Here is a 27,796-nt window from a genome sequence, read left to right on the forward strand (position 1 = left end):
CTCCCAATACAATACATACGCTGATAAATGTGGTTGTCTGTAACATCGTGTCTGCCAGTCCAGACGTAAGGAAGGAAGGAGTTTTTCAAAAGGTCCTTTTCCAGTGACCTAAAACACAAAGTGTGTACAAAAGGCCAGAAGTCATGGAACAACTTTGTTTTAAGAAATCCCCATGTGCATGTGGACAGGGCCTGACTGGCACTAGCTCTGCTCTTTTTACCATCAGTCTGGTATGTACAGATCATGTCCTCCTTACTGACGGTGCAGAGGAGAGCTCAGTCAAACTTCTGCCCCTTCAGGACAGCAGAGAGCACCTACCAGTCTCCGATGCAGCTCCAACACTCGGGATGCTATTTTCCCTGAAGTAGTTTTTCAGTTCAGGACCATGGACAGCAGCTCTCACAGCCTCTGGCAGGAGTCTCAGCACATAGACACATCCTTCAACCGCATCATATACTCTGTCTCTACTTCTTGTCTGTTTGCGTGCTCCTGCCTACACCTGGGCTGTAAACGAAGCTGGCAGCCATTTTGTTATTTTTTTTCTTGTTTGTGAGGTTGAATGTGGAGGCAGTTGGAAAGGTATGCAGTTATGGAGAGAGCTGGAGAGACAGCGAGTGTGTCTCTCAGCGCCTCTTTACAGCCCTCTTTCATGCCTCTCAGCCTGGCTCAGCGATTAACCCAGAGTACCCCGCTGTCGCTGCTGACCCTTCTCCTCACAGAGCCCCGCTGCTGGCCACAGCAGTACATTGACATGCCTCTCAAACGGCTGATTATCAGCAGTGTGTGTGCAAATGTTGTACACACCAGAGGTGAAGGCATGCACAGACACTAATTCTCTTTAATTTGGCTTGTTCTGCCATTACTTTTGCCTCTGTTAGTCTGAGTGATACCTAAGTCGCTGCTCTGTCACCTCGTTGAGATGGAACAAACTAAAGGATTCAGAGAAGGACACACAGTTCCTCCCTGGTGAGGGATGAGTATGATGAGCTGCTGCCTGGCTGTGTGTAGGAGTTTTTTAACATTTGAAACTCACAGTTTGTTTCGCAAGTGGTGCAATATCTTATTGGAGACGCTGGTGTGTCTGCAAGTCTCTCATGCCAATATGTGATCTGTGATGTTCCAATGTGAAAACTGGATTGCCAGACTATGCATCAACAGCTCTGAAATATTAGTGCTCAGTTAAGGCGAGTCGATAATAGCTAATTTGTGCTTTACGGAGGACAGCGGAGCCACTTTCATTCTGCCTGCTCAAATACTACACATCATATTTACAATGTGGTCGAATAATAAAGTGCCTCCTAAAAGTATTAAGGTTCATTGAATTGTCGATAACTTTGCCTCTCTCTCTTTCCACTCCAGCTCTGAGCCGGTCAATGATGCCCTTCGGCTTGATGCGTCGAGAGCTGGCGTGTGAAGGCTACCCGATCGAGCTGCGCTGCCCTGGAAGTGATGTCATCATGATTGAGACGGCAAACTACGGCCGCACCGATGACAAGATCTGTGACGCAGACCCCTTCCAGATGGAGAATGTGCAGTGCTACCTGCCCGATGCCTTCAAGATAATGTCACAGAGGTAACTATTGATCTGTTTGGATCTCATATGTGTGTTTGCACAGAGTCTGAGCTCTGTTGGCTGAGAAAACAAGGTATTATTTCACAACATAGTTCTTCCAGAATTTCCTGCTTTCCTTCCTGAGGTGTTGATATCTTGTGTGAAATACCGAAGTCAGCATCCCTGTTCTGTGAAGAACACCACTGCATCTTGACGAGACGTGCATGTGTGTGGTGGTGTAAATGTGTGTGTGCATACGTAAGTGAGAGTGTGTATGTGTGTGCGTGTGTTTTGGAGTGTTGCAGAAGTATTTGTAGGGCTTCCTACAGCTGCTCTCTGTGTTTGCGCTCAGCATCTGCTTCCTCTGAGCTCAGATCAATGGAAGCCCTCTCCCAGCTATCCATCACGCATGTAATGGAGGCACAGGGTGCTAGCTTGGGGAGAGAGTAAGGGAGGGAGGGAAGTGGTGGAGGAGAGAATTGAGGGGATAAAGGAAGGAGAGAGACAGCTAGAAAATGATGGGATGATGGAGTGAGTTCAGCATAGAGATATGAACGGAGACAGCACAGGGGAGAAACGCTAAAAGCTGGATCGAGAAGGATTTTGTGATGAGAATGAGTGAATACATGTATGTGTGGATTTGTGTCTTTTCCTCTGTGTGTGTGAGTGTGTTTCTCGGGATGTGCAAACGTGGGAATGCATGCGGCGGTGTGGTTTAGATGTAGGTATTATGTGCATATGAATGTTTTCCCTGTGCGTGTGGTGTAGAGTATTTGCCTTAGCCCCCCTCGTCCTTCCCTGTTCTCTCACCTCTAATTGCTCCCACTCACAATCCCCCAGGAGAGGAGCCTCTTACGTCACTCGCCCTCTCCCTGCCTCTTCCCTCCCTCCTTCCCTCTCTCTATCCTTCATCTCATTCCTCTTCCCCCTCCCGCACTCCCTCTCAGTTTCCCGCCTCCCCTCGGGTGCAGCTGTCACATGATCTAGTCTAGTGTGAAATTACTCCCTTCCCTACCGTTCTCTCCGTCTTTCAGAGCCTGAAGATGTTTTTTTTTTGTACCCACTCCTCTTTGTCTTTCTTACAATGGCACTCGTCATTTTTTTATCACTTACTTCCTCCCTTCTCTCTCTTTTCCCCCTTCCCCTGTCTGTCTTCCACTTGCAGGTGTAATAACCGCACCCAGTGTGTGGTGGTAGCAGGGTCAGACGTGTTCCCAGACCCCTGCCCGGGGACCTACAAGTACCTGGAGATCCAGTACGAGTGTGTCCCCTACAGTGAGTACTGAGACCCTTTCACCCGCTCCCACCTCCCCGACCCCCCTCACCCCATTCACTGCCCCGCCCATCCCTCCCTCTACCCCCCACCTGAACCCCCTGCCCCCTCTTCAACCCCCAAAAACCCCTCGACAAATGACATCTGCACACTTGCTCTCTCTGGATTTTTTCACAACACAAGCAAAACAAAACAAGACAGTCATCCTCACCTGCTTTCTCTCTCTGTCTCTCTTTTCTTTCTCTCTCGTACACTTACACTGCACAAATACACACACACACACACACACACACACACACACACACACACACACACACACACACACACTCACCCAGAGCGCTAAACCTTTTTTCTTCATCGACAGAGCAACGCACCAGTAGCTGAGAGGGATTTTCACATGGGGGAAGGTGCTCCGCAAATACAGAGTCCGATAAGCACTTCATGCACACCCACTGCAAACCTGGGGTCAGCCTTTATTGGCGATCACAGCAGTGTAACGCACACCGCCCCGCACTCACACACTGATTGACCCAGGGGCGTGCCACTGCCTTTATCTGGTACCAAACACCTTTGCTGTCCCTCTGATTTCCAATAAAAATTAAAATTGGCCGCAGTGAGATCGGGAGGCAGGGTGCGTTGTGTGTGTGCCGCACCTCACAATAGCGATGTTAACACAAACAGCAAAGGGCTTATTTTAGACCACATGACCTGCAGCGCCACACATTTTAATGTCCCCATGGTAACGGCTGACTTCCTCACGGCGCCGCTCAAAGCTCCGTGGCAGGTGTGACATACAAACCCGCCTGCACACACACACACACACACACACACACAGACACACACGTCAAAGTCTACCTCACACTTGCAAAAGGGGGACACACAGTTGATCTCTTTCTCTCTCACTCTGACTCCTCAGAGCGAGCAGGCACACACAAACAAGAGCACACTCACACAGCCAAAGGAGCAGACACCGAGAGGATTATATGGAGTTGTGTTGATCCTCGTTCATGTGAAAATCTCGGCTCAGTCTCCCCTCCTCCCTCTCATGTATTATTACTCTCAGCATTGATCCCCTCACTGTGCAGGAATACCTGGCTGGAGGGGAGGGGCAGTGGCGCTCCCCTCCACCAGGCAGAAGCAGAATTGGGGTGCAGAAAGGGGTGGAAGGACATTTGAGGGTATTGGGGTGGCGGGGAATTGGGAGACAAGGGTCTTCTTGGAGTTCTTGAACAATCAGGGTGGGTTTATGGGGTGATTCTCTCTGCTTTTTCCTCAGGCACAGATGTTGAGGTGAGCTGCGAGTTCGAGTCGGCGCCGAGCCTCTAACCTCCTTTGCTCTTTTCTTTTTCTTCTCTCGCTTCCTTCTCATCTGTTCTCTCTGAGATCTCTCACTCATCCTACCTTTGCTTATGATCTCTCTCAGTCAATATCACCTCTTTTCATGTCTCTTGACTCCTCTCCTTCTGTGTACCGCTATTCTCTTTTTCGCCTCAAGTCTGCCCTCCGAGGTCTTTAATCTTCTTCAATCGCCCCATTTCTCTCATTCTTCTGCTATTTTTACTCTCTGTCCATCAATCTGCCACAGTATCTTATCTTTATATTCTGTCTCTTCCGCTGTCTCTGTTGTTTATTTCTTTTACAGGTGGGACAAATATTCAAATACCCAACCATCCAGCTCTGACAGAGAGGCGCCGAGAAACTCAGGGACTTCGAAGCGGCTCTCTCAGTCTTTGCCCTTGCTCTGCTCAGTGCTTTTGCGCCCTCAGTTTACCTTTTGAGCGACTTTGTTGAGTCAGGTTGCAGCCACAGTCACAGATAAGTAGAGGTTAGCTTGGTTCCTTGCCGTTGGGGATTATTCTCTGGTGGGAATGTTTTCTTCACAGCATTGAGGCAACAAGTGTTCTTCTCGAGTCTCCTCTGCCCTCTGCTCGCCTGTCTTTTGGTCGATGTTAGCTGCAGTCACATTGACCCACTCCAGGCTTATGGCTTTATTTGATGGTCCTCTGGTAGTTCTGCTCTGTGGCATGGTGTCCTGTATTGTATGGCCCACAGAGGGTCATGGTAGCATTGCTTAGTTGTACCTGCCTCCTTCTCCTCGCGTATTCTAACCTTGTCTTTTTCCCACTGGCTGCACAAGGGAGCTTGTTCTCTCTCCTCGAGGCAATCAAAGGGATGATTAAATAGCTGCTGACTTGCATTTTTCTTCACCGTGTTTGGAAAAAAAAACTTTGTTGATTGCGTCTGAAGCATGGCGCGGCTTAGAAAATTGGAAGCTGATCCCTCTATGATGAAAAGTCCCGCCTGTCTGAGGTGACAAAGAAGAGCCAATTACCCCTGTCCTCTGCCACTCTCCTCCGCTGGAGTAACACGACCACTCACACACACAGACACACACACACACACACACACACACACACAAGAGAAACGAGTACACACACATATGCACACAACTCATTCTACGGCTGCTGTACGCATTTGTGCTCATCTGACAAAGTAAATACGACCTGACACATTCAGACTCAGATTTGGAACTGTTCATCCCCAAACCTAGTCACCGTCGCACCACACGCCACTCAACTCGGCCACTTTTAATTACCAGGAGAGGGGGCGCGTCGCTCTCTTCAGTTCTGCCTCAGCAGAGATTTGTCAAGATTAATTGAATTTGCTGCTGCTAATCGCTCTGGTAATGCCCCATCGTTCACGTCTGGCTGGGAACGCTGGGCACTCGGGCATCATCCAAGGCTGACGCATGTTTTTCATCGGTTGTCTCGACAAAAAGGTGAACAATAGAGAGATGATGACTAAAGCTTGTGTGTCATAGCAGCTGAGATGGTGTGCTGTCATGTTGATGGCTGAGTGTGATGTTTGCGTCTGACAGGGTCCTCTATGTGCGTGTCACGCAGGCGCCATGTTACCAGTCACCTGAAACGGCGAGGTGACAGCCTGAGTCGAGCTGACACACACACCTCTGTCGGCTGAGCTCAAACAAGGGTCCGGAACACGTGTGTGTGTTGCTGCGAGTGGGATTGCCTCGGCAAAATACAACATCCGCCAACAAGTCAAATCATATCTCATCGAGCCAAAAAGCCCTGCGAGGCCTCCCCGCCACAATGCATTGTTTTTGCCAACCGGAACAGAGCAAGACAAAACGGCTCAACTGAACTCTCATTTTGCACTGTCACAGCCTGCTGTAGACTGCTTGGTTCCATTAAGACATCACAGATCCACGCACAAAGCTGCAGCGCGTATTTACTGCAGTGGAAACCCTACACTGCAGTCTTAACACAGACGTTCAATGAGTCAAAGTAAATCTACCCAGCGAGAGAACTCCACCTGTCCCCCCTCCTCCTGCAGGACACAGTGCTACATCAGTACTGACTACTAATGCTCTCTGTCCGGGCCATCCATGCTGGCCATGCCAGAGACATTAGACTTGGTATTGTGCCTCTGCTATTTCATCACTTGTGATTTATCTTGTTAATATGCAGGTAGCTGAAGAAACCGGCTTCAAAAGCGCCTACACAGGCTGTATTGTACAAGAGAGGTTCTGCAGAGATTCTTCGGTAGCTCCATATTCTCAGCTTGACGTTCTTATTTGTGGCTCTGCCACTGTTTCACTTTATAAAACTGATTCTTCCCCGCAAATGTATTCAGCACTGACTATTCATTATGAGACATTGCTTTTTGGACACAAAGCCACTGGAAATGATAGTTGACTTGTTGGGAAGAGTTTGTCACGAGAAGGAATAATGGCATTGTAATATGACAGGTTTTCAGGGGAGGTGAGGAAACACTTTGATGTAGCTGAGAATGAAACTCTATTAATATGTATTGAGTCGCCATTAGACGTGTTGCTCATAAATGTTTGGTGAATGAGAAGCAGGAGGCTTTGCTCAGGCCGTCGAAAGGGACGACTCTTTACCGTGGAAAATGTGAAACGAGAGAATGAGAAAACAGAGAGGGAAGGGGACGGAAGAAGCTGGAGAGGACACATTATGTCTCAGCACTGCGAAAGAGACGGAGGAGGCGAAGTTGTCCTGCAGTACTCCAACAATGCATGTATGTGTGTGTGTATTTGAGAGTGTGTGTCTCTAGCTGTACTCATTAGTGTGGGAGTAATTGATAGGGTTGTAGAGAGCGCTGAGCAGAGTGATTAAGGGGAGAGAGGGCAGTGGCTTATTTCTCAAAAGGGCCCTGAAAGAGAAATGCTGAATGAATCAAACAAACAACCAAGGTGGCCTTAAACTAACCTCCTGCTCACTGTGAGGACAGTTTGATGAGTTTTACTGTCTCTTTTCTCTGTGTTCGTGTGTGTGCACACAGTAGCTCAGCTGCGTGTGATGATCTTTTGTGTGTCTGTGCTTCGTGTCTATTTTTCAGGAAAACCGAGAGCAAAAGAAATGGAGTCAACACAAGTCTTCTGCCTACCATATTCTTCTTCCTTCCTGCAGCATTGAAGAAGTTTTCTTTCTCTCTTTGTCTCTCTCTCTCTATATACCATTGCTGTGCATCATACAAATCACTTTCAGCCTGTTTCGGAAAACACACTCCGTGCTCCATTTATAACATTGTATTCAGTATACCATCTATTGAGGACTGCAACCTAACACTTAGATCAAGTGGACAAGCTGTACTCTCAGTTGATGCCTCGATAAAAAAAACTCCACTCTCGAGCTCTGCTGAATCCTGCTGTCCCCATGCAGCCCCCCCTGTTGTTCCAGTGAGGATGAAAGCTCTGGATGCTCTCTGGTCGGTCTCTCCCTCCTTTAACCTTGGAGCTAATGATTGCACTCCTTGGTGGTGGGGATGTAATGCTTTCTTGCCCCCTGCCCCGGCTTCACAGGACTCGCATTCATAGCTTCTCCGTGTTTACCCCTCTAGGCTGAAAATGGCACCCATTCCCCAGGTCTTCATGGAGGTTGTTTGTCAGGTTTGATCTTGGCATAAGATGATAAATGATTAGTGTAGTTGCTGATACTGATGCTGCCTCTTCTGTAGCGCTGCCAAGATGTGAGGCCATCCCCCACACAGATCAGGCTACTGCTAACGCTCCCCTTTGTCCTTTTTATTTTGCTGGCTCTTTACATCTCTCTCTCTTCCTGTCTTTCACTTTTTTCTTTTCTTTTTTTTTTTTTTACGGGCAACCCTGTGAGGTGTCGTGACAGTCTCACTTAGCTCTCCGGGGACAACAGACTTCCCTACGACACATACACGACAATCACACTCGCAGTGGGGATCCACTAGCCCTGTGCCTTTTGACACGTCCCTTCCCGAGAGACACGCCGATCCACTCGCACACCGCTTGTGCCTCAACAAACACTGAGAAAAAGCGCCTGCCAGCGCTGTAACGTGAAAGGCGGAGCTGAGATCCGTGCTAGTTTCTCCTCCAGTCTCCAGCTGCTCATGGACCTCCCCAGACGCAGCCAAACAAGCAAGTACCAAGCAGCGTCATGGGTGTCGAGGGAGCCACACCTTACCTGTTCGAGTCTGCTGAGGCCTTGGTGTGACTGAACACACCAACCTATCGATTTGTGTGTGATGAGCCCGCTGTAGACATTTCTCTCATCTCTCTTTTGTCTCTACCCTCTTTTTTTTCTCCCCCTCCCCCCGACCGTGTCTCTTGGTTTCTCTCTGTGTTTCTGAGGCGTTCCACTCTGTCAAGCCCTCCCTTTCCCCTGTTGTTTGTTCTCTTTTTCTTTGATGAGCCAGCCTCGGCCAGGCAAGCCGGCAGCTCCCCATTGATTGGACGGTCGATGGGTTGAGTGTTTTTGCTGGCTTCTATAGCGAGCATCCTGACTCTGTAAATTGAGCAAAGCCAAAAGCACCGCTTTCTTTAGATCAAGGGGTCGCTTTAATGCCAACACAGACTGTACTTGGAGAGAGAGGCGAAGAGAGGGATTCAGTGATCCCTCCAACCAGCCATAGATAGAGACATCCTCATCACCACCTTTCCATCTACCCATCCCCCCATCTCTTTCTCTATCTTTCTCTTTACTTCCACAGCTGAAGAGGACTACAGTCGAAGAGGCCCTCCAACGGTTTCTCTCTCCAACAGGTTCCTGGAGCCGAGCTTTGGGTGTAAGGGAAAGTGGGAGGGAGAGAGGGAGGGATGTGGCAATAAGAGAGGTGGAGGTGGGGTCGAGAGTGTGTGGTTGGGGTTGGATTGTGTTGTTGGGGGATTATTGATAAAGCTAAAATGAAATGGAAATGGATTTAAACCCAGGTCAGGCCATTCTCCCCTCCTCATTTTCCATTTGAGCCATCCTTTCTCTGAGTAGCCAACCATAACACAGACAGATAAGTTGCTTTAAAAAAGAGAGAGAGAAAGGACAGCGTTTTATTTAATCTCAATTTTCTCTTTTTTCCTGCACCTGTTTTTTCTTTCGTTCTTTTTTCTTTCCCTCTCTCTCTCTTTCTCTCTCTCTCTCTCTCTCTCTTCCTTGCTGTCTTTCTCTTTTATCTTTCTATCTCCTTCTTTCTCCTTTTTCCGATGCTTGAATAGAAGTGGATCAAAAAGGTAAAGACCACAATGAACATAACAACCACAGCTCGCCCCTTCCTCCCTTCTCCTCCTCCCTTGTCTCCCTTCCTTCCCCCATACCCCCCTCCTAACCCAGCACCTTGTGTAGTGGTCATGTTTGATGTTGATATCCCTCCCTTTTCTTTCTCGACCTCTAATCGCCTCCTCTGCCCCTCTCTTCTCTTTCTATCTCTCTCTGAACTATAACCAAAACTCTAAAATCCAGAACTCTTTCTATCTCTCTCTGAACTATAACCAAAACTCTAAAATCCTTCTAGATTTCCTCCTTGGTTCTGACGACACCAGCCTGACCTGCACGCACGCACACACACTCAATCACTCACATACACAGACGCAAAAAAAAAGGCATCACGGGAGGTCAGTCCTCTACCTATGAGAGATAAACGAGAAATTAACTTCATTCCTTTCCTGTGCAAGTATCACATGTTAGCCTAAACTGACAGGAGATACATTCATATCATCTCATGGATGGTAAATCTCTCCTCCCATCCCTTCTTCTTCTTCGCACTGTTGCATCACATAGAGCTGAAAAATTCACATTCCTCATTACATTTTTCCGCTCATTTTGCTTCTGCTATTTATTTGTCCCTCCAGATCTAAGAACAAAAAAAAAATCTTCTCTCTCTCTGTTTACACTACTAAGCTCCTCCTTTTCTCCATACTGTATCTCTTCCCTTCTTTTTTTTTTTAAGTTTCTCAGGACTGATTCACAGTTTGTTGTTGCTGTAATCTCAAAGCAAAACATTGTGTTAAGATAACGCAGTAACTGGCCAAAGTTGCTCACAGTATCATTTTTACAGTATCCCATTTCCAGGTGCTTCAGTGTCCTCTCATTCTGTCTCTCTTGCTTTTTCAATTAATCACACTTCCATTTACCTCCTTTTCTCTCACTGTCCCCTTACTTATCTCTGCTTATTTTTCTCTGTTGTGTTTCTCATCCTCCCTTTCTCTTGTTCTCTTTCTCTGATTGGTTTATCTCTCAGATCACATCTGGCCATCACAAGCAGCTGCAGGCTCTTTTGAGCATCTCTTACACTCCTCTTCCTTCTCCTCTCTTCTTCTCCTCTCTTTCTACAGTTCTTCACTGCCACGCCTCTCTTTTCTTTAATGCACATGCACTGTGAACTTGTGCCCCCCCATACCCGTCCACATCGTCAATCTCTCCTGGTTCCTTATGTGTTCATTGAGGCTCCGGAGGGGGAAGAGAGGGGAGGGGATGGGGGTGGGAGGTGTATCCCCTGTAGAGAGTGCTCCTGCTCTTTGTAATGGCCTCTCTGATACAGCAGCATCTCGCCACAAGCCCTCTTAAAGAGGTCCAATCAGTGTTGCTAGGCACCTCAATCACTAGCTTCCTAAAGAGGAGAGACAGACCTGACCCATACCCAAGGTCACGGTGAGAGTAGCAGCCATCAGTGCAAGCTTCCAATGAGCCTTAACTCCCTCTCTCAGGTCTCCACCCTCCTCAACTCTCTCTGAGCCCCCCTACTCACATCTGTCTCAGCCCCAGCCATTCCCCTGTCTGGCCCCATGGCTGGATCCATATGTTGGAGAAATTAACTCCTACAGAGGTTGCCATTAACTGGTTTATGGACCCCTTTGTCTGTCGTCGTGTCTATGGCTTTTCATTAACATGGATCATTGTCTCACATTTTTCTCCCACCGCAAGCAGCCATTTTAGCTCACTCTCCCTGCTTGCGGTGGAATAGTGAGCTCCAAAACCATCCTCCTCCTCCTCCTACTCCTCCTCCTCCTCTTCCTCCTCCTCCTGCTTCCGCCTCACCCAAGTGGTTATTTTTATTTACTACTCTTCCTCCCACTAACACTAAGACGAATACCCCTCTCCTCTGTCTGCACCCCTGCCCTTACCCACCTTAATCCATCCCTCCACTGCTGCTAAACACACTTCCTTTCTCTGTTTATGGCTGAAATTGACATTCCAGACTTGTGTCTTGCCCATGTCTGTCAAATTAATCCTCACTGATTGATCAGCTGATTGACAGATTTGGATGACGCGCACCGCGCAGCGATGATGTCATATGCAGGAGATCCTGTCCAATGAATGTCCAACACTTTGTCAACCTACCTGCTGTTAGGCTATTTTAAGACTATGTCAGCTGCCTCTCCTTCTTCCCATCACTCCCTCTGTCCCTTTTCTCACCCTTTTCACTAACAGTCAAGCACAATACACTATCCACATCTTTACAGTATTTCTTTTATCACCGCTGACAGGACAAAACAAGTGTCCGCCATATTTTTCTCACCTCCAGTCTGTTTGCCTCTAAAGGAAAAGAGGCAAGAAAAAGGAAGCAGTGCTAGACTGCTGTGAACAATCCTGGTATTTCCGTGAAGGGTGAGGTGGGGGAGCATACAAGGAGAGAACCATGGCTCACACAAATCGCTTTATACCTGTGATATGGAAAAGTGAAAGGGAATGAGTGAGAAACCACTGCATGTTGTGACAGGAAAACAGGAAGCAAAAAAAAAAAAAAAATGGCTGCAAATGGACTAAAAAGGGGAGAGTGGTCGCTATAGAGATGATGAGTCAGGCAGCATCGCCTCATTAGGAATGACCCACCACACACAAGCACAGTCATGTGACCAAGAAAGCGCAGACACCCTACTCAGTGGCACAGGGAGATAGGGAAGAGTGTTGGGATTTGACTGTACATGCAGAAGTCATGCATTGTTTGAGCCAGAGAACAGACAGGTGAGTGAGTGAGCCAGGTGGTCATGAATACAAATCACAGCTTCTGGTTTCAGGACCTTTATGGGCCCGATTCAGAGCAGAAGGGAAGGAGAGAGGAACATGCAGGGCGGTGGCAGGCTAGGCTAGGCTAATGTTAGAGTCTCACTGTGCCGCCACTGCTCAAGCAAAAGGTGTGTCTCCCTGTCGCCTACTGTATCAGCAGCCTGTAGCCTCTGCAGCCATGTCCCGACCAACTTCCCTGTCACTCAGTGTCAACTCCACTCCGAGGCAGATAAGACTTTGCTTTCAATGGACACTATCTCTAGCCGTTGCCAGCTTTTGGTCTCAGTGAAGGGTATTCTCTGGGGTGAATGTTTGGGTTGATAAAGGTGCCAGCTTGACACCTGCCTCTTCCACTGTCTGGACAGTGTGTACCCGCTTGCATTGTGTGAGAGTCTGTGTGCGTCCTAAGGGTGTGTGTTTATGTCTGTGCACGGCTGTTTGTACTGTATTGTGTTTTTACTCCCATGACTTGACCCCCCTTGTAGTCTAAAAGGAAGCGGAAACACAATGGGAGCCCCTCCCTTCTCCTCCTTCTTCTTCTCTCTGTCACTATATGTCACTCCTCAGCAGATTAACTCACTCCTAATTCTCATTTCACAGGAAATAACCTATTTACTCTCTCTTACTCCACCTCTCTCTCTCTTCTTGTTAGCACACACAGAACACGCTCACATCCTTCTTCACGCTTTCTTCTCTCTTTCTGCCTCTCTGTCTCTCTGAGCTGCACACATGCATGCCTCCACACACACACATATATACAAATACACAGTAAGACACACACTAATGGGCTGATGAATGCACATAAACATACCATCAGGAGACTCCCTGCACACACGCGGACACAAACACTAACCCTTAAAGCCTATCAACTGCCCAGCACAGACTCGGGGTGCCATGCCATGCTCCATTCTGCCCCCTGCTGCCTGCGTGCTGCACCTGCCAGTAACAGGTGTGGGATTCAATTAGAGCAGCATGCTCTCAGCAGTCAGTCCTGAGAGCAGGCCATGACTGTGGACTGGGCAAAGGCTTGGGCCAGCAGAGCCCTCAGATCCCTGTAGCCATGGAAAAAAAAACAAAAAAAAACAAACAGCACGAGGACACCACTTTAGAAACAGCTGCCAACCATTGGCAGGGGGTGTTTAGATCATCAAAGTCAGACATTAACCATCACCATGACGCTGTCACATCAAACATGAAAACACCATGGACTGCTGAAGACAACGAAAATGAAAAGTCTAAAAATAGCCCAGAGCTGTCAGCGCTCACTTTTAATTGCGTTACCAGTCGATCACAAATTGCGGCTAGACACTAATGGGAGATATTTACTGTCATTTTCAGGAAAGTTCCAGCGCTTTTATCATTTTATACTGCAGCCTCATATTGACAAGTAACATCTGACCTGTGCCTGGGAAAGGGATTATGGAGATAAATAGTCAATTATTACAGCAGTATTTCCCTGTGTGTGTGGCGGTAATTGGCATGCTAGAGTATGATAGCTACAGCCTGGGTTTTAATCCCTGATAAGGTAAGTTTCATTAGCCATCTGGCTAGTTTGTAGGGTAAAGGAGTGTTGTGTCGGCGCTGCCTGGTGACTTCACTGGGATGATCATGACTGCAAGATTTCCTTCCGCACCCAAGCAGGAACTAATCTATTAATCTAACTATCTCACATAATCCCAGATGGCTCTTACTCCAGCTAACCTGCTCTAGCCAGACTAGGATAATGCCTAATCTCAAGACTTACGCCTAATGCTTAATGCCTAATGCCTAATACCTCATTCATACCGTGGTCATAATAGTCTCTTGTACTGTAGACTTCACTGCTCAGGGTTGGCTGCTCTGGCTTCTTGCTGCTACAATCACCCTTCACAGTTAGAGAGAGAGAGAGAGAGAGAGGGTGGCAGAGCAAAGGAGAGGCAGAAAGAGCTGGTAAACAGGAAGGCAGCCGGGAAGGCTGGGGAGCGCAGGTCAGAGTTAATGAAGCCCCCTAGGCAAGTTTTGCAGGGTGTGAAGCATGGCCACTGTTTCTGTTTGGCCTGTGAGCATGTGTGTGTGTGTGTGTGTGTGTGTGTGTGTGTGTGTGTGTGTGTGTGTGTGTGTGTGTGTGTGTGTGTGCATGTGTCTGTGTTCTCATGGCCCGTGTGTGTCCAGCCTAGAGGCCGTTGATGAGCCCCTTTGACACCAGGCCCACCCAACGACCAATTCATTAGAATAAACCGAGGCTCGCTGATCGGCAGCCGGCAGGGTTCGTATGGGAGAGGAGGGAAGTGAGAGGAACATGGAGGAGGAAGGCAGAGGATGACAGGATGTTACCGTGGTGATGAGCCCAATAGAGTACAGACTGCTACCAATTTAGGACAGGGCTGGAAGGTTAGGTGCAGTAATGAACAGGATCACATGGTATCTTCAGGGGCGGGCACACTTTAGTGGGAGTAAAATGGTATTGCGGACAAAAACTATTGTGGAGCTGTGATGGATTGATCGCATACTTCTCTTACAGGTATATTATAGCCGGTCATGACTCAGTGTATCATCCCTGTTCCTCCAGGGCTCTGATCCAGACAGGATCCTGTGCTTTTATAATTGCAATTAGGAGCTTTAATCTGTATATTATAGTTATGAATTTTATAGCGTGTGTCGAACAGCGTGTGTCGCGGGTATCCACAAATTCATCTAATATAATGAATCATATTTACTTAGCTTGTTGGTTCACACCTGTACTTGACCTGCAGCAATTACTAGAGTAGTTGTCAGCTGTTAAAGATTATGGAGTGTTTTATTGAGAGAAGTGTGAATTTTTTTTTGTTAGTTAGCTGTACAAGTTAATAAAGACAACACCAGCATAAGTGAATCCTGTACCACCGTGTTTTAGCCAATAGCATAAGCCAAATAATATCAAGGATTTCCTTCGACGGCCCTCTTTAGAATAAAAACCCAGCCACCCCAGCCATAGGTTCAGCCTCCAGTCAGGTGGTCCTTCAACACATATTGAAGCTTTTGTGTTAAACAGGCGAGGCTATACAGCTACTTTCCTTTATGTCATGAAGTGGAATTCAGACTAGTTCTGATTTGCTCCCATTCATCATCTGTTACTGTACGATTTAGATGTTGATGCCTTTAATTGGATAAATGACCATGACACAAGTTATAGAGGCATTAGAGATTTAGTCTGGCCTTTGCCGTGCTGTATTATTTATCTTTGTCACTGTATCATGGCAACAGATTTGATGGATGCTTGCTTGTGTATATTAAAACTTTCCTCACTGGTCATCCTTTTTGTTACTGTAGAGAACAGGCCCACGTGTTTCTTTGTCCTTTATTCTACCTTGAGGCAGAGTGTTCCTGGCTTTGTTTATGGGTCACCTACATGCAGAGCCACTGCATTGCTTTCTGCCTGCTGTTTATTTGTCTATTTACAGTAGCAATGTACTTTCGAGGCAGTGTCCTACTTTAAGTGGTTGTTTTTTTTCTCCCTTTATGGCTTTCTGTACCAATGATACGTCAGATATTTGGGGCTTATTTGAAACATTTTGCAGCACAACTCCCGTTTATGTGCAGTGCACTCATGCTGTGTCTGGATTGATAAAGATGTCATTTGATTGTGGTGTGAGGGAGAGTTGGCAAAGATGTCAGTTAGGAAAATCATTGTTCAGCTGTCTGAAAATGTCACATTTAACCATTGCTCTGAACATTATTTTGCATATTTCAGTCACCCACATTCATATTTGCAAAGCAAACACCTCAGGCGTTTGAGAGAGCATTTTGGTTCGACAATGAAGCATGACAAGCCTCCTGTGAAGAGTCTGTATTCTGAGTGTTTGTTTATGCCTGAGCTTGATTAGATTCCTGTTTGGCTGCCAGTCTCAATCCCTGTTGGACCCCCTCAGACAGTACAGGCTAATTCCTAAGTGGCCTAGCACCACAGATCACCAGCCACTATCAACAACAGCAGCGCGGCAGGCAGCGGAAAAAGCGAACGCTGGATTTCCAAAAGCCTGAAGTAACTCCTCCATCTCTCCATTATGATTCTCCTCGTGCTCCAGACTCCATGCAATATTCAAGACAGTTTGAGCCTGGACTGATCCATCACTCTAACAGCCACTGTGTGACTGTGTACACATGCGTGTTAGTGTGTGTATGCATGTCGTGTTCTGTCCTCGTGTGTATTGGGATGGTGTGCCTGTGTGTGTCTGTCTGTGCACCCGAGTGTGCCGTGTGTCATCTGTGTCCAAATGCCCCTGCAGCGTCCAATTAGTTCAGAGATGCGTTCAATCATGAGGTGACCAGCAGGTGTCTGGTTCTGTCGCAACCCCAAGCCAGAGAGCCACATAAATAAGCTGGCAGAGGAGGCGAGGGGACTCCTCAGCTGTTTTATTCTGTAGTGCCTCCAACTCTCTCTCTCTCTCTCTCTCTTGCTCGCTCTCTCCCTCTCTGTCGCCAGTACCCCTGTGATGTCAGAGTAGCCAGGATGCCAGCAGCTTTCCTCATAGATCACCTGACACGCCCGGTGGTCCCAGGGCACTCTCTCTGTCAGGCAGGGACACTCTGTGTCAGCCAGCCAATTTGCACCAGTCCCCAGTGGATGACCTCCACCTGCCTGAAGAAGGCATCCTCTGTGTGTTTGTGTGTGTGTTTCTGTTCGGTATATGAATTGTGTGAAAGGGTTACATTGTATTTATGTGTGTGCATCTCTGTCTGTCTGGAATTCGGACTATTTGTTTGGTTGGTATGTATGTGGGTGTGTGAAGTGGAGGCCCGGCCAACCTCACATCTTTACCCCAGGATGCTTTTTTCTTTGAGGCATTACTCTTGACTGAGAGCCAAATTTGAGTCCTAATAAAACAAGCTTCACAATTACTGTTTCGCCACCCAGTAGCAGAGCAGAGAAGCAGAGGTCTTTGAAATAGAAAATGCACAATCAAATAAAAAGTAGGCCAAGATAAATTAGATTAGAGGCTACATCTAAGCCGCGGCGGCAGCCAGAAATCTCCCATTTATCATATCCAGACACTTTCCGACCACAATGCTGATGTTCTACAAATGAGCTTTTATATGTTCCTTCATTTAAAATCTGATATTGTACCTCACCTCACTCCCCTCCTCTCCCCCTCTTTCCCATTCTGCTACTAGTCTTTGTCTCCTTTTCAATTCTCAACTTACTTTTATCTACTCACATCTTCTTCCCTCCGTGTCCCTCTCCTGTTCTATATTCCATGGTCTTTGGCCTTTTCCCATTACTTCTCTCCCTCCCTGCCATCTCCATGATATCTTTCATTTTTACAATGCTTTGTTTTCATTTTCTGTCTCTTCCTTTTTTCCCCCCTTCTTCTCCTCCTCTGTGACCCAACACACCTCCTCTGCACCAGTCTTTGTGTGTCCGGGGACACTGCTGCGGGTGCAGGCGGCCAGCTCTTTGCAGGAGGCGGAGCACCAGGCAGGGGCGTGGTGTAAGGACCCGCTGCAGTCTGGGGACCGTCTGTACGTCATGCCCTGGACCCCCTATCGCACCGACATGCTGTATGAGTATGCCTCCTGGGAAGACTTCAAACAGAACCGAGCCACCACCACCTACAAGTGAGGGCGCCTCCAACTGTCCTGGATGATCAAATAGCTTCTGCTTGTGTATTGATTTATTGGCTTTTGATGTGGCTATGGATGATGATAGTAGAATGGTCCCACTGTGGTGTCAGCTTGCTCACAGTGAGGCCATCTTGTAGGATTGTGTCACGCAGAGTAGACGAATTGACTTGTTCTCCTGGATTTGTGCTCCACTCATATGATTCTCCCTCAACAGGTTGCCCAACAGAGTTGACGGCACGGGGTTTGTGGTGTACGATGGTGCAGTATTTTACAACAAAGAACGAACACGAAACATAGTCAAGTATGACCTAAGGACGCGCATCAAGAGCGGTGAGGCCATTATTACAAACGCCAACTACCATGACACCTCGCCCTACCGCTGGGGAGGGAAATCGGACATTGACCTGGCCGTGGATGAGAACGGCCTCTGGGTGATCTATGCCACTGAAGCCAACAACGGACGACTGGTGGTCAGCCAGGTGGGAGAGCAGCGCTGCACAGAAGATTATGAGATGTGGATTATGAATGCAGGAGTAGATTATACCAAAATCTCATCTGACTAGTCAGGCAAAAGGTTATATGTCACACGGGAATGACTACTATTGAGCTCACACAAATGAAATACAGCGATGTTGCTAGCCAAGAGAAAGAGTAACATAAAAATCATCTTGAAAGGTTAGGACTGATTTCAAATCTCATCATATCCAAAAAATAATCTCCTCGAAAAAGGTACATATTTGATTTGCTCTGGCGAGATGTGCTACTGTACATACTATTTCAAACATACCAACCCAACAGCCAACCATAATAAATGTTGGCAGTGTACATTTGTTGCACACAGACATGTTGAAACTTTCATTTCATTTCATTGGTTAGGGTTAGGAAAACATGTTTTGGCTTACCTGGATTAGGGTTTGAAATTGTCCCATCATCTCATTAAAAACATTCAGCGGTCTCACGCTTACAAATGTTGAAACGCCAGGTCGATCTTTGGACTCGAATCTGGCACCATTAACATCCTCTGCACCACCTGACATGAAAGGCAGCTCATAGATGTACATGTATGCATGTATGTAATATGAGCGTGGTATGACATGTGTTGTAGAAATGTTAATGTGATACATGTGACATGTACAAAATTTGAAGGTGTCCATGATCTGAAGAAAATCAAATGCCGACATTTTATTCTGGCGACTGGGCCGTTCGTACTGTTCGTCATCTGTAATCCAAAGTCACTTTACTTTACCCTGCTCTCTTGACAAACTCAAAACATGATCCATCACTGTGAACTTTGAAACATTCATATTTTAATACCAGTTGGTTCTTTGTTTCTTAACAAACAAAGCTGTAATCAGGCAGCAAGTTTCCACACAAACAGAGATTAAATTAATGTGTTGTTCAGATAGACGGGACCCATTTATTATCACTATCTTTGACCTTAACAGGAAATTGTTTTTCAAACCGTATAAGTTAAACTATCCATCTAAAATATCAAACCCTGCATGAGCTATGAGAGTGTAGAAAACAGAGCAACAAAGTAATAAACGAGAAAGTGATCACTTTCATAATCAAGGAATTGTTTGGTTTCTGGGGGAGTTTTATTATTTTTTCTACTTACACAGAGTTCAACAAACACAATGAGGGCTCTATTATGCCTCGGCATCCAGTGTGAAGGTATATTGAGCAGAAGCAGCTTTGCAGGAAGGCAAATACAATTTTCTCCCCACAGCTGAGCGTTTAACTACTTTTTAAATGTTTTTACAGGCACTTATAAACATTTATATTGTTATTCAGAACTACCATTTGTATGACTGTGTAAATATGCGTAGTATGAGACATGTTGCCTCATGTTTCTTCTTTAAGGGACTGAATAGATACTTCATTACAACATGTAGTTTTATTGGCCATTTTCGATTCTTGTTATTTTTTGGGAAGTTTAATAATTTCCCAACCATTGAGCTACTTCTGTGCAATAGACTTCCACTTAATGAGCTACTGAAAGACAGCCTCAACACACCCTCAAACCGCACATGTAGAAAGAAATAAAAATACCAGGAAATCAAATGCAAGTCAGCCCTCCTCTTTAGCCTTTAACACTACTTTTATGACTGTCTTCAAGCTTCCCTGTATGATGGTTTATACATTAAGTCCTGGGCGAGTTCAGCTTTTCCTCTTTGCCTACAGGTGAACCCTTACACGCTGCGCTTTGAAGGCACCTGGGAGACCAGCTTCGACAAGAGGATGGCATCCAACGCCTTTATGGCGTGCGGTGTGCTTTATGCAGTGCGGTCCGTCTACCAGGACGATGACAGCGAAGCAGGCGGCGACGTGTTGTTGTACGCCTACAACACCAACCATGCCCGCGAGGAGCCTGTCAACATCCCTTTCCCCAACCCCTATCAGTATATCTCCTCGGTGGACTACAACCCTCGAGACAACCAGCTTTATGTCTGGAACAACTATAATGTGCTGCGCTACTCGCTGGAGTTTGGACCACCGGACCCTACCACAAGTAAGGAGCAATCCCACAGAAAGCACATAAAAACACAAAGCTTGTGGCATGTGCATCTCTGCCTCGCAAACCTTTAAAGGATTTAAAATGAAATATCTGCATCTGCCCGAAATGAACCTTTCTACCAATATGACAGGCCAATAAGATGATGCTTTAATTATGCACACGCGATGCGCATAGTTCAGGAGTGCCCGATGAATGTGTACATTTAGAAAAGCATTATGTGTGCATCTGCCAGAGGGCCATCATGATATAAGTAGGCATGAAAAAAAAAGGTGGGAAAAGTGTATTTTGCAGCATTTTGGCCAACATGAGTAGGAAAATATTGGCACTTCAGATATCAGCCAAAATCCAATGTTGTGCATCTCTGGTGGAAAACAAAAAAGTTACATGAGATACAGACTTTTTAGTGTTTGCTGAGCATAATCTGTAAAAGTGTCCCATATAAGGGTTTACTCTGGTTACAAATATCTTTAATGTCTTGCACCAACTGTATTTCTCTTCATCATTTTTCTTTCATTTTATTCTTAGAACATGAAATTATGAAAAAGACTTAATAAATTATGAATAATGTTTGTTTGATTTTGTAAAAAAAAAAATGCTTTTTACTTGATCAAGGAGCACTTCAAACAGCCCAAGCAGAATGTGCTTGTGAGTGTTTCTTATCTGACATTTGAGCGCCTTGAATATCAAATCATTGTATTTCCAGCCGCAGCCATAGTTACCATAAAGAGCAGCCTCTCAGGTATGACTGCTGTATCACTTCATTTCAACTTCGTGTCATGGATAATGAAAAAGTCATTCTGAAATGATAATGGAGCGGGATGAAATGAGAACACCACACTGCATTTTGGCCATCCATCAATATGAGAGCGAGGTTTGGATGTGTTGTATATCTGAGCTGCATAGCGGCCTGTATAAAGCTCGGATTAGGCCCAGAGCGAGCAGAGGCAGAGACGCACAGGCGGCAGCACTCAAAGAGTTGAGCGCTGACTCTGCGTTTGATCAGTTAGGATTTTGTAGTTGTGATGTGCTGCTTTTATCTTTGCATTAGGTTTGGTTGTTAGTGATGGTGACTTCTCTGATACATTTGATCAATTATTTACTTCTGCCTGGCTTGTGATGATGCTTTCTCTCCATCTCCTTCGCTGCTTCTCCTCGTCTCTCCCGAGAGCAGGCTTTGAGGGGCTCAAAAAAGTATTTGTCACCCCAATTATTGTCAGGCTAACTTTTGAACTCAGCTTCTGAGAGATATCTTACATTCCCATGCATGTGTCCTTCACTCTCTTGATCTTTTTCTCTTCTTCTTTTTTTTTTTTTTTTTGCTGTTGGGCTTTGCTGCTCTCTAACAAATCCCTTACATCCACTCTAAATGTCTTTAACTCACTTTGGGTCTCATTCATCATAACTCCCGTCTCTTCTCTCTGTCGGGTTACCTCAGGTCCTCTGACAACCACCCAAGTGACCACCACTCTTCCAGCCAGGCCCTTCACCTCCAGTGCCAGCCCCTCTACCGCCCGCCCATTGGCCCCCACCTCGCGCCCAATCGGCTCCATCAACAAGCACCCTGATCTTCGACCGATCACTGCTACTGTTCCTGTCACCCGCCGGCCACCCCGCCCTCCTCAAGGCCCGGAGCCCCACGTCTGTGAGTCCAAGCTGGTCCGTGGTGTCCAGTGGCCCACCACACAGAGAGGAGAAACAGTCGACCGGCCGTGTCCCAAAGGATCTCTAGGTGAGGACATCTGCATGGTCTATTTTTAAACGTGTGTGCTTTTTTTCCACTCCACGAAACAAACAACTTGTTTCATGTTGAAGTGTGCTCACACAGTATGTCCTCCATGCATGTGGGTGTTGGTGCGTGCAATATATCTCTGTGCACGTGCCCAAGTGATCAGCATGTTTGTGCTCTCACACTTGTTTTTTTCCACTGTTGTCTTCTTCTGTCCCTGCGTTGGTCCCACCAGCAGGCACAGTCCCCGAGGACTCACAGATGAAAGCCTGTCCTCCACAAATGAAAGGCTCATCTCCCGCAGAAACAGAGCCGATTGAAAGTAACGCATAATGAAATGAAAGGCTAGACAACACAGGCTTCACCTCCCTTCATGTTAGTTTCTATACCTCTCAACATGCAGCCATCAAAAAGCTCTATTTAGTCACAGAAAAAAGACTCCCCCATCACCCCCACACCATCCTCCTCTCCAACGCCTTTTGCAGTTTCTGTATGTTCTCTCTAGAAACGACAGTAACATTAATTTAGCAGCTGGCTTAATTGCCGCATCTTGGCAGAGCTCTCAAACCCAATCTGTGGTCGATGGAGGAGAGTATAGAGGAAAGCGCGAGAGGGGAGAAAAAAATTAGTAGGAGATGGAGAAAAAAGGGGGTATGAAATGCAACGCCACATCTGCTCTGATCCTTCTACAACTGTGAAGCGTTGCTGCATTGTCTCTGTCGTCTCTGCTCTTCCGCTCTGTGTCTATCTCTCTCTCTCTATGTGGTCTCTCTTTTCTGCCTCGTCTTTGTGGCTTGACGTCGGTTATTTGTGTTAGCAGCGGCAGATAGACCCTTCTCTGGTTTTATCCCTGCATGCTGTCCTCTCTCTGAACCCTCGTAGCTAAACAGAAAAAGCTAGCTGGAATTGAGGGTTGGTGGAAGATGCTCCCCTTCAGGTGTTTTTGTTTGACTGTGAGGGATCATACCTGATGTCTTTGGTGTGTGTCTGTGTGCGCAGTAAATGCCATGTGGTACGTCTGCACATGTTCCTTTAAACCCGTTCCTTTTAGTGCATGAAAGCCTGTTCCGCCCCTACCATTTTCTTTCTCTCGTTCTCTTCCCTCATTTTCTCACTCCATAAAACCTTTTCCACTTCTGACCCATTTTCTCTCAGACTTTTTACTCTACCTCCTCCCTCCGTCTCCCCTCTCATCTTCAAACACTTTGAGTGTTGCATTTTTAAAATTCATTTCATTCCATTTTTCTTGGGTGAAAAAAAAAAATTCTATCTCACTTTTTTTTTTTTTTGTGGTCATCCCTCTCCTCCACACTTTCCCCTTTAATTGCAGGCACCTAACGCTTATTATCTCTCCATTACTTCTCCCTCGTCCTGTTTCTTCTCCCTTTGCTCGTCTCCAGGCATTGCTTCGTTCCAGTGCTTGGCGGAGCAGGCCACGTGGAACCCGCGGGGTCCTGACCTGAGCAACTGCACCTCCCCGTGGGTCAACCAGGTGGCCCAGAAGGTGAGACCTGGAGCCGTACCCCCTGGCCATGGGTCTGTCCCTTACCTCTGCCCCACTGCCCCCATATCCTCCCCGTCCACCTCCACACACACATTAACATATCTCCAAGGCTGGCCTGATTAAAATACAGACTCATTTCGACTGGCCCTTCATTACAAGGCATCTGCTCTTGATACTTAATTAACTCTCCTTTTTTCACTAATATACTTTAATTACAGCTAGGTTCAATTATTTTTAAAAAAAATCAGACTGAGGGCCTCACAGCTTGCAAAGTACTCTGCCATTTCAATTTCTTCATCATAATCTTATATAATGCATTATACCTGTGCAGTAAATAAACATCACGGTCTCTAGATGATGCACAATCATTTTAGCTTAGCTTTAAATTGATAAACTGTGTTACTATATACACTGTAGTGATCTGATTAAGCTCCAATGTTGGCGTTTAACTTGTTTAAGAAAAGTCCATATAAATGAATTAAAGAGTTTGCGTGGCTACTTTTCCACAGGAGGAAACCCTGATTCTTTAGCCATGCATACCCTTGACCGGATTTCTAATAGGTTTTTGAAGTGTATGCATGTGCCTTGAAAGTAGCCTCACGTTTAAAAGCAACATCGTTGGAAGAATCCATTATACCTTCTCCTTTTGGCAAAAATCAATTGCAATTGCAGAGTGTTTGCTAAGGGTGTGATTTGCAAGTGAAACAGCACTTGGGAGAATAAAAAACTCATGATGTCTTCTACAAGGGCCATCTTTGTTAACACTGATGGGAGAGGGGCTGATAATGGTTGTTTTTTCTGATTACTTAACAAATAGCATGCAAACTGAGGTTTATTTTTATTAGAATTGAGACAAACTCTTTTAGTTTCCATGCAAACAGATTTCCAACCAATTTGAGCATCCATCCTATCATGCTATTACCATCGCTGCATGTAAACAGGTACGCGTTTGTGTTTGTGTGCAGATAAAGAGCGGTGAAAATGCTGCCAACATAGCAGGAGAGCTGGTGAACCACACGCGGGGTCGGATCCAGGCCGGAGACGTCAGCTCGTCCGTGCGACTGATTGAGCAGCTGCTGGACATACTCGATGCCCAGCTTCAGGCTCTGAGGCCCGGAAACAAGGAGTCGGCTGCACGGAACTACAACAAGGTAGAAGAAAGCGTAAACACATTCATAAGTACACACACTCCTATATTTAATTCAGGAATTAGAAAAGGACGCTAAGGTTAATGTGAATTTACCCCCCTAGTGCACATGCAAGGACGAGTGAGTTTTTAATTTAAGGGCTTTTTTTTTTGTTTAGCTGTTTTAATTCCTGGCTTTGTTTTCTGCCTTCCAGCTCCAGAAGCGAGAGCGTACCTGTCGAGCCTACATCCAGGTAGCTTTTCTCTTTTATCTGCCTGCTTTACATGCCTGTGGAGTAGGACTGCTCTGTGACTTAGAATAGCTGAGGGAAGATAAATCCTTGAGCAGACTAGGTTTGTGGATGAGATTCCTTTGGCTCAGTGCTCTGTATTATGATTTATATTGCCTTTGGAATCATCACTTTTCTGGTTTGTGCTGAAGAGCAGAGTGAGTAAGTTTTGGTATAACTCCTGGCAGGCGGCGTGTACAGTATTTAAATGTTGGTGTTGTAATATCTAGAGGATTGAAAGCTGATTTGTAGGTTTTCTGTTTGAAGTACGAGTTCAGTTAATGTGGGAGTCATCTCTCTTTGACATAATCTTTGTTGGACTGCGCCTAACAATATTGTCTTTGGCCTCATTGTGTTGCACAATAAGGTGCAATATCCGTGGCTCTGAAACAATGCAATTTGACGATAGTATGAAAGGCAGCCGTTTGTGTTACTATACCCTTCTGTGCTTTTTCAATATTTGTGCAATATCTGTGGTTCTGAGAAAGCTGTAATGTAATATCATGAAAAGGCCTTGTGTATGCTCCTCTCTAATGATGAAATGCGGCACTCTGCAGCACACAGTCTTTTGTGTGTCTTGACCTGCCTGCAGCATACTGTAATGTGACACCACATCTTCTGATCTCTGTTGGTGCAAGATGAATGTAAAAGCTGCTGTGTAGTATGTAACTGACCATTATTTTTTGTCACTCGCTGCAAGGTAGCTCGGCATAACAATGCTGTTCAAGGGATAAACCGAGAACACCCTCTGTCTTCTTCTTCTGTAGCGGATGGAGTGCATTCTGATGCAAAATTCATTTTGCTAACAGCAATGCTCTTTATTCCACGCAGCAGTCAATCCTTCATTTTGAGAGGCCTGAGCAAGAGAATTACATGATTCATCAAGCAGGCTACTCCAATAAATTGGATAGCTGATACAACCATCAAAATTGCCATTAAATGAATTGTAAGTGTGAAATAGAATGGTGATATGTCTGACATAGCACAGTAATAAATGTAGTGCAGGGGAGTGGTGAGTTTCTGGGAAATTAGAGTGAAATTGTCTTGACTTTGTACTTTGAGGTGGGCAAGTAATATGTTTACACCTAACAATATGGTGCAAAAAAGGAGTAATTACCGAGGAATGGGTAACAAAGCAATCAAGAGGTAACTGTTAATTAGTGAATAGCTAATGAATAGCTAATGGCACTTCCTGAAAACTGGGAACAGATAGCTACACACTCTGTTCATGAACCAGTGCTTAATGATTGGTAGATAGCTGTGAATCTGCACTCTAAGCACTTTCTTAATGAATTTTTCCTTATTGACTCAGAATTATACTAAATATCTTTACTTCATGATTTTCAGTACTACCAGCAGCTCCATAGGTCGCTCACTGAGTCGGTCCACAAAGATTTCTCCACCCTTATACTGCCACATTTTTTCCTCCATAGCAAAGAAAGTAGAAAGTCATACATGCACACTGATTCAATTTTTGTTTGTGCATTTGAATGCGTGAACGTGTCTATTGCAAGTTTGTGCTTGTTTGTTTCTCTTCTAATGTAGTGAACTGAGGAATCGTTCTATTTTTTCCTTCAGATAATCAAATATCTGTAACCAGCTATGAGCTATTCATTAATTATTAGTTAGTTGCTGATTTGTTTGTTCTTCGTTCTTTGTGAGCTGCTCTGGATTTTTTTTGCAACCTTGTTGTAAAATGTTCCCAGTAACAGCAGTAATGAATGCTTTGCCTCGTGCCCGTGTCAGGCGGTGGTGCAGACGGTGGACAACCTGCTGCGTCCTGAGGCGCTGGAATCGTGGCAGGACATGAACAGCACAGAGCAGGCCCACACTGCCACCATGCTACTGGACGTCCTGGAAAAAGGAGCTTTCCTGCTTGCCAACAACATGTATGGGAATCGCTTTTCAGACAGAGCGCCCAGCATCGGTAAGAAAACATTACAAATGGTGGTAATTATGTAGAATGCACGATGTTGTTTACGTCTTTGACAGCGAAGAGGTCTTCAAAAAAAATGTATTTTTTTCCTCCATCAGATCTGGAGGTGCACGTTCTAAACACAGAGATGGACCTGCAGGACTTGTCCTTCCCACAGAACTATGCCAGCGACAGCACCATCCAGCTCTCGGCGTCCACGATCAAACAGTACAGTCGAAACGGTCAGCAGCCCTCGAGCAACCCCATCATCACCCCTGAGAAATTGCACTGTCCTGCGTAACCCACTCCTGTGTTTCCATTTGCATTTTCATGCAAGCTTAAAACAATCTGCATGCAGTTGACTAAGTTATTGGTTCATAATAATAGGCTAATCAGATTAACAAAAGTGCTGAGACAATTTCTTTTCTTGATGGTTTCTTAACAGCAGTCTTAATAGAATAGCTGGAGAGGCGTGTAGATTACAATCGGCCCCAGTCTGACAGAGCAATCTCAGCACTCCCTCTCTTCCCCTTTCCATTCCCTCGCTCCGTCTCTCCGCCATCTTATCCCCCTCTCTCATCTCTCTTGTTTCTAGCCCCCCCTCTGTCACCCCACCCCTCTCTCCAGCACTCCCCTCCTCCCTCCATGGGCCCCTCATCCCATACCCTTTTCTGTTTTCTGTCTCCGCTCGGCTCTGCAGTGGGAACGAGATTAGAATGATTGAAACAAACGCACATGAAATATTCATATGGAATAATAAGAGATCTGTGAATGCTTGAGGGATGAATGTTCCATTGCCCTCCACATTAAATCTCGCTCTCTTCCACCAGTCAAAATGAAACGGTCCTTACCATCATTCTAACCTTCACTAACTCTCTCTCTCCGTCTCCCTCTCGCTCCCCCTGTCACTCCCCGCTCTCTATCTCTGTCACTCTCACTGCCATTACCATATTATGCCCCCATTTCTGTATTTGGTCTTTTTTTTTTTTCTCCCCCTCCCTCCTCCTCCTCCCCCCTTTATC

At 46.0% G+C, this 27,796-nt stretch overlaps 1 protein-coding gene across 4 annotated transcripts in view; it reads left to right on the forward strand.

Moving 5' to 3' along the window:
- Nucleotides 1-27,796, forward strand: part of adgrl1a (adhesion G protein-coupled receptor L1a) — a 154,267-nt gene that overhangs the window by 109,160 nt on the left and 17,311 nt on the right. For 2 of the 4 annotated variants that reach the window (XM_084371691.1, XM_084371692.1), the window contains 12 exons: nucleotides 1,360-1,573; nucleotides 2,718-2,827; nucleotides 9,328-9,342; nucleotides 17,482-17,689; nucleotides 17,910-18,174; nucleotides 19,880-20,207; nucleotides 21,649-21,942; nucleotides 23,340-23,443; nucleotides 24,409-24,594; nucleotides 24,785-24,823; nucleotides 26,606-26,786; nucleotides 26,894-27,016. In XM_084371691.1, coding sequence (XP_084227817.1) covers nucleotides 1,360-1,573; nucleotides 2,718-2,827; nucleotides 9,328-9,342; nucleotides 17,482-17,689; nucleotides 17,910-18,174; nucleotides 19,880-20,207; nucleotides 21,649-21,942; nucleotides 23,340-23,443; nucleotides 24,409-24,594; nucleotides 24,785-24,823; nucleotides 26,606-26,786; nucleotides 26,894-27,016 — 2,067 coding nt within the window. Of the gene's footprint in view, nucleotides 1-1,359; nucleotides 1,574-2,717; nucleotides 2,828-9,327; nucleotides 9,343-13,560; nucleotides 13,641-17,481; nucleotides 17,690-17,909; nucleotides 18,175-19,879; nucleotides 20,208-21,648; nucleotides 21,943-23,339; nucleotides 23,444-24,408; nucleotides 24,595-24,784; nucleotides 24,824-26,605; nucleotides 26,787-26,893; nucleotides 27,017-27,796 lie in introns of those variants that run through there. The other 2 variants (XM_084371693.1, XM_084371694.1) reach the window with 2 other exon arrangements.

Source organism: Pagrus pagrus (assembly GCF_965226575.1).
Source record: "Pagrus pagrus genome assembly, chromosome: 13".
Taxonomy (NCBI): Eukaryota; Metazoa; Chordata; class Actinopteri; order Spariformes; family Sparidae; genus Pagrus; species Pagrus pagrus.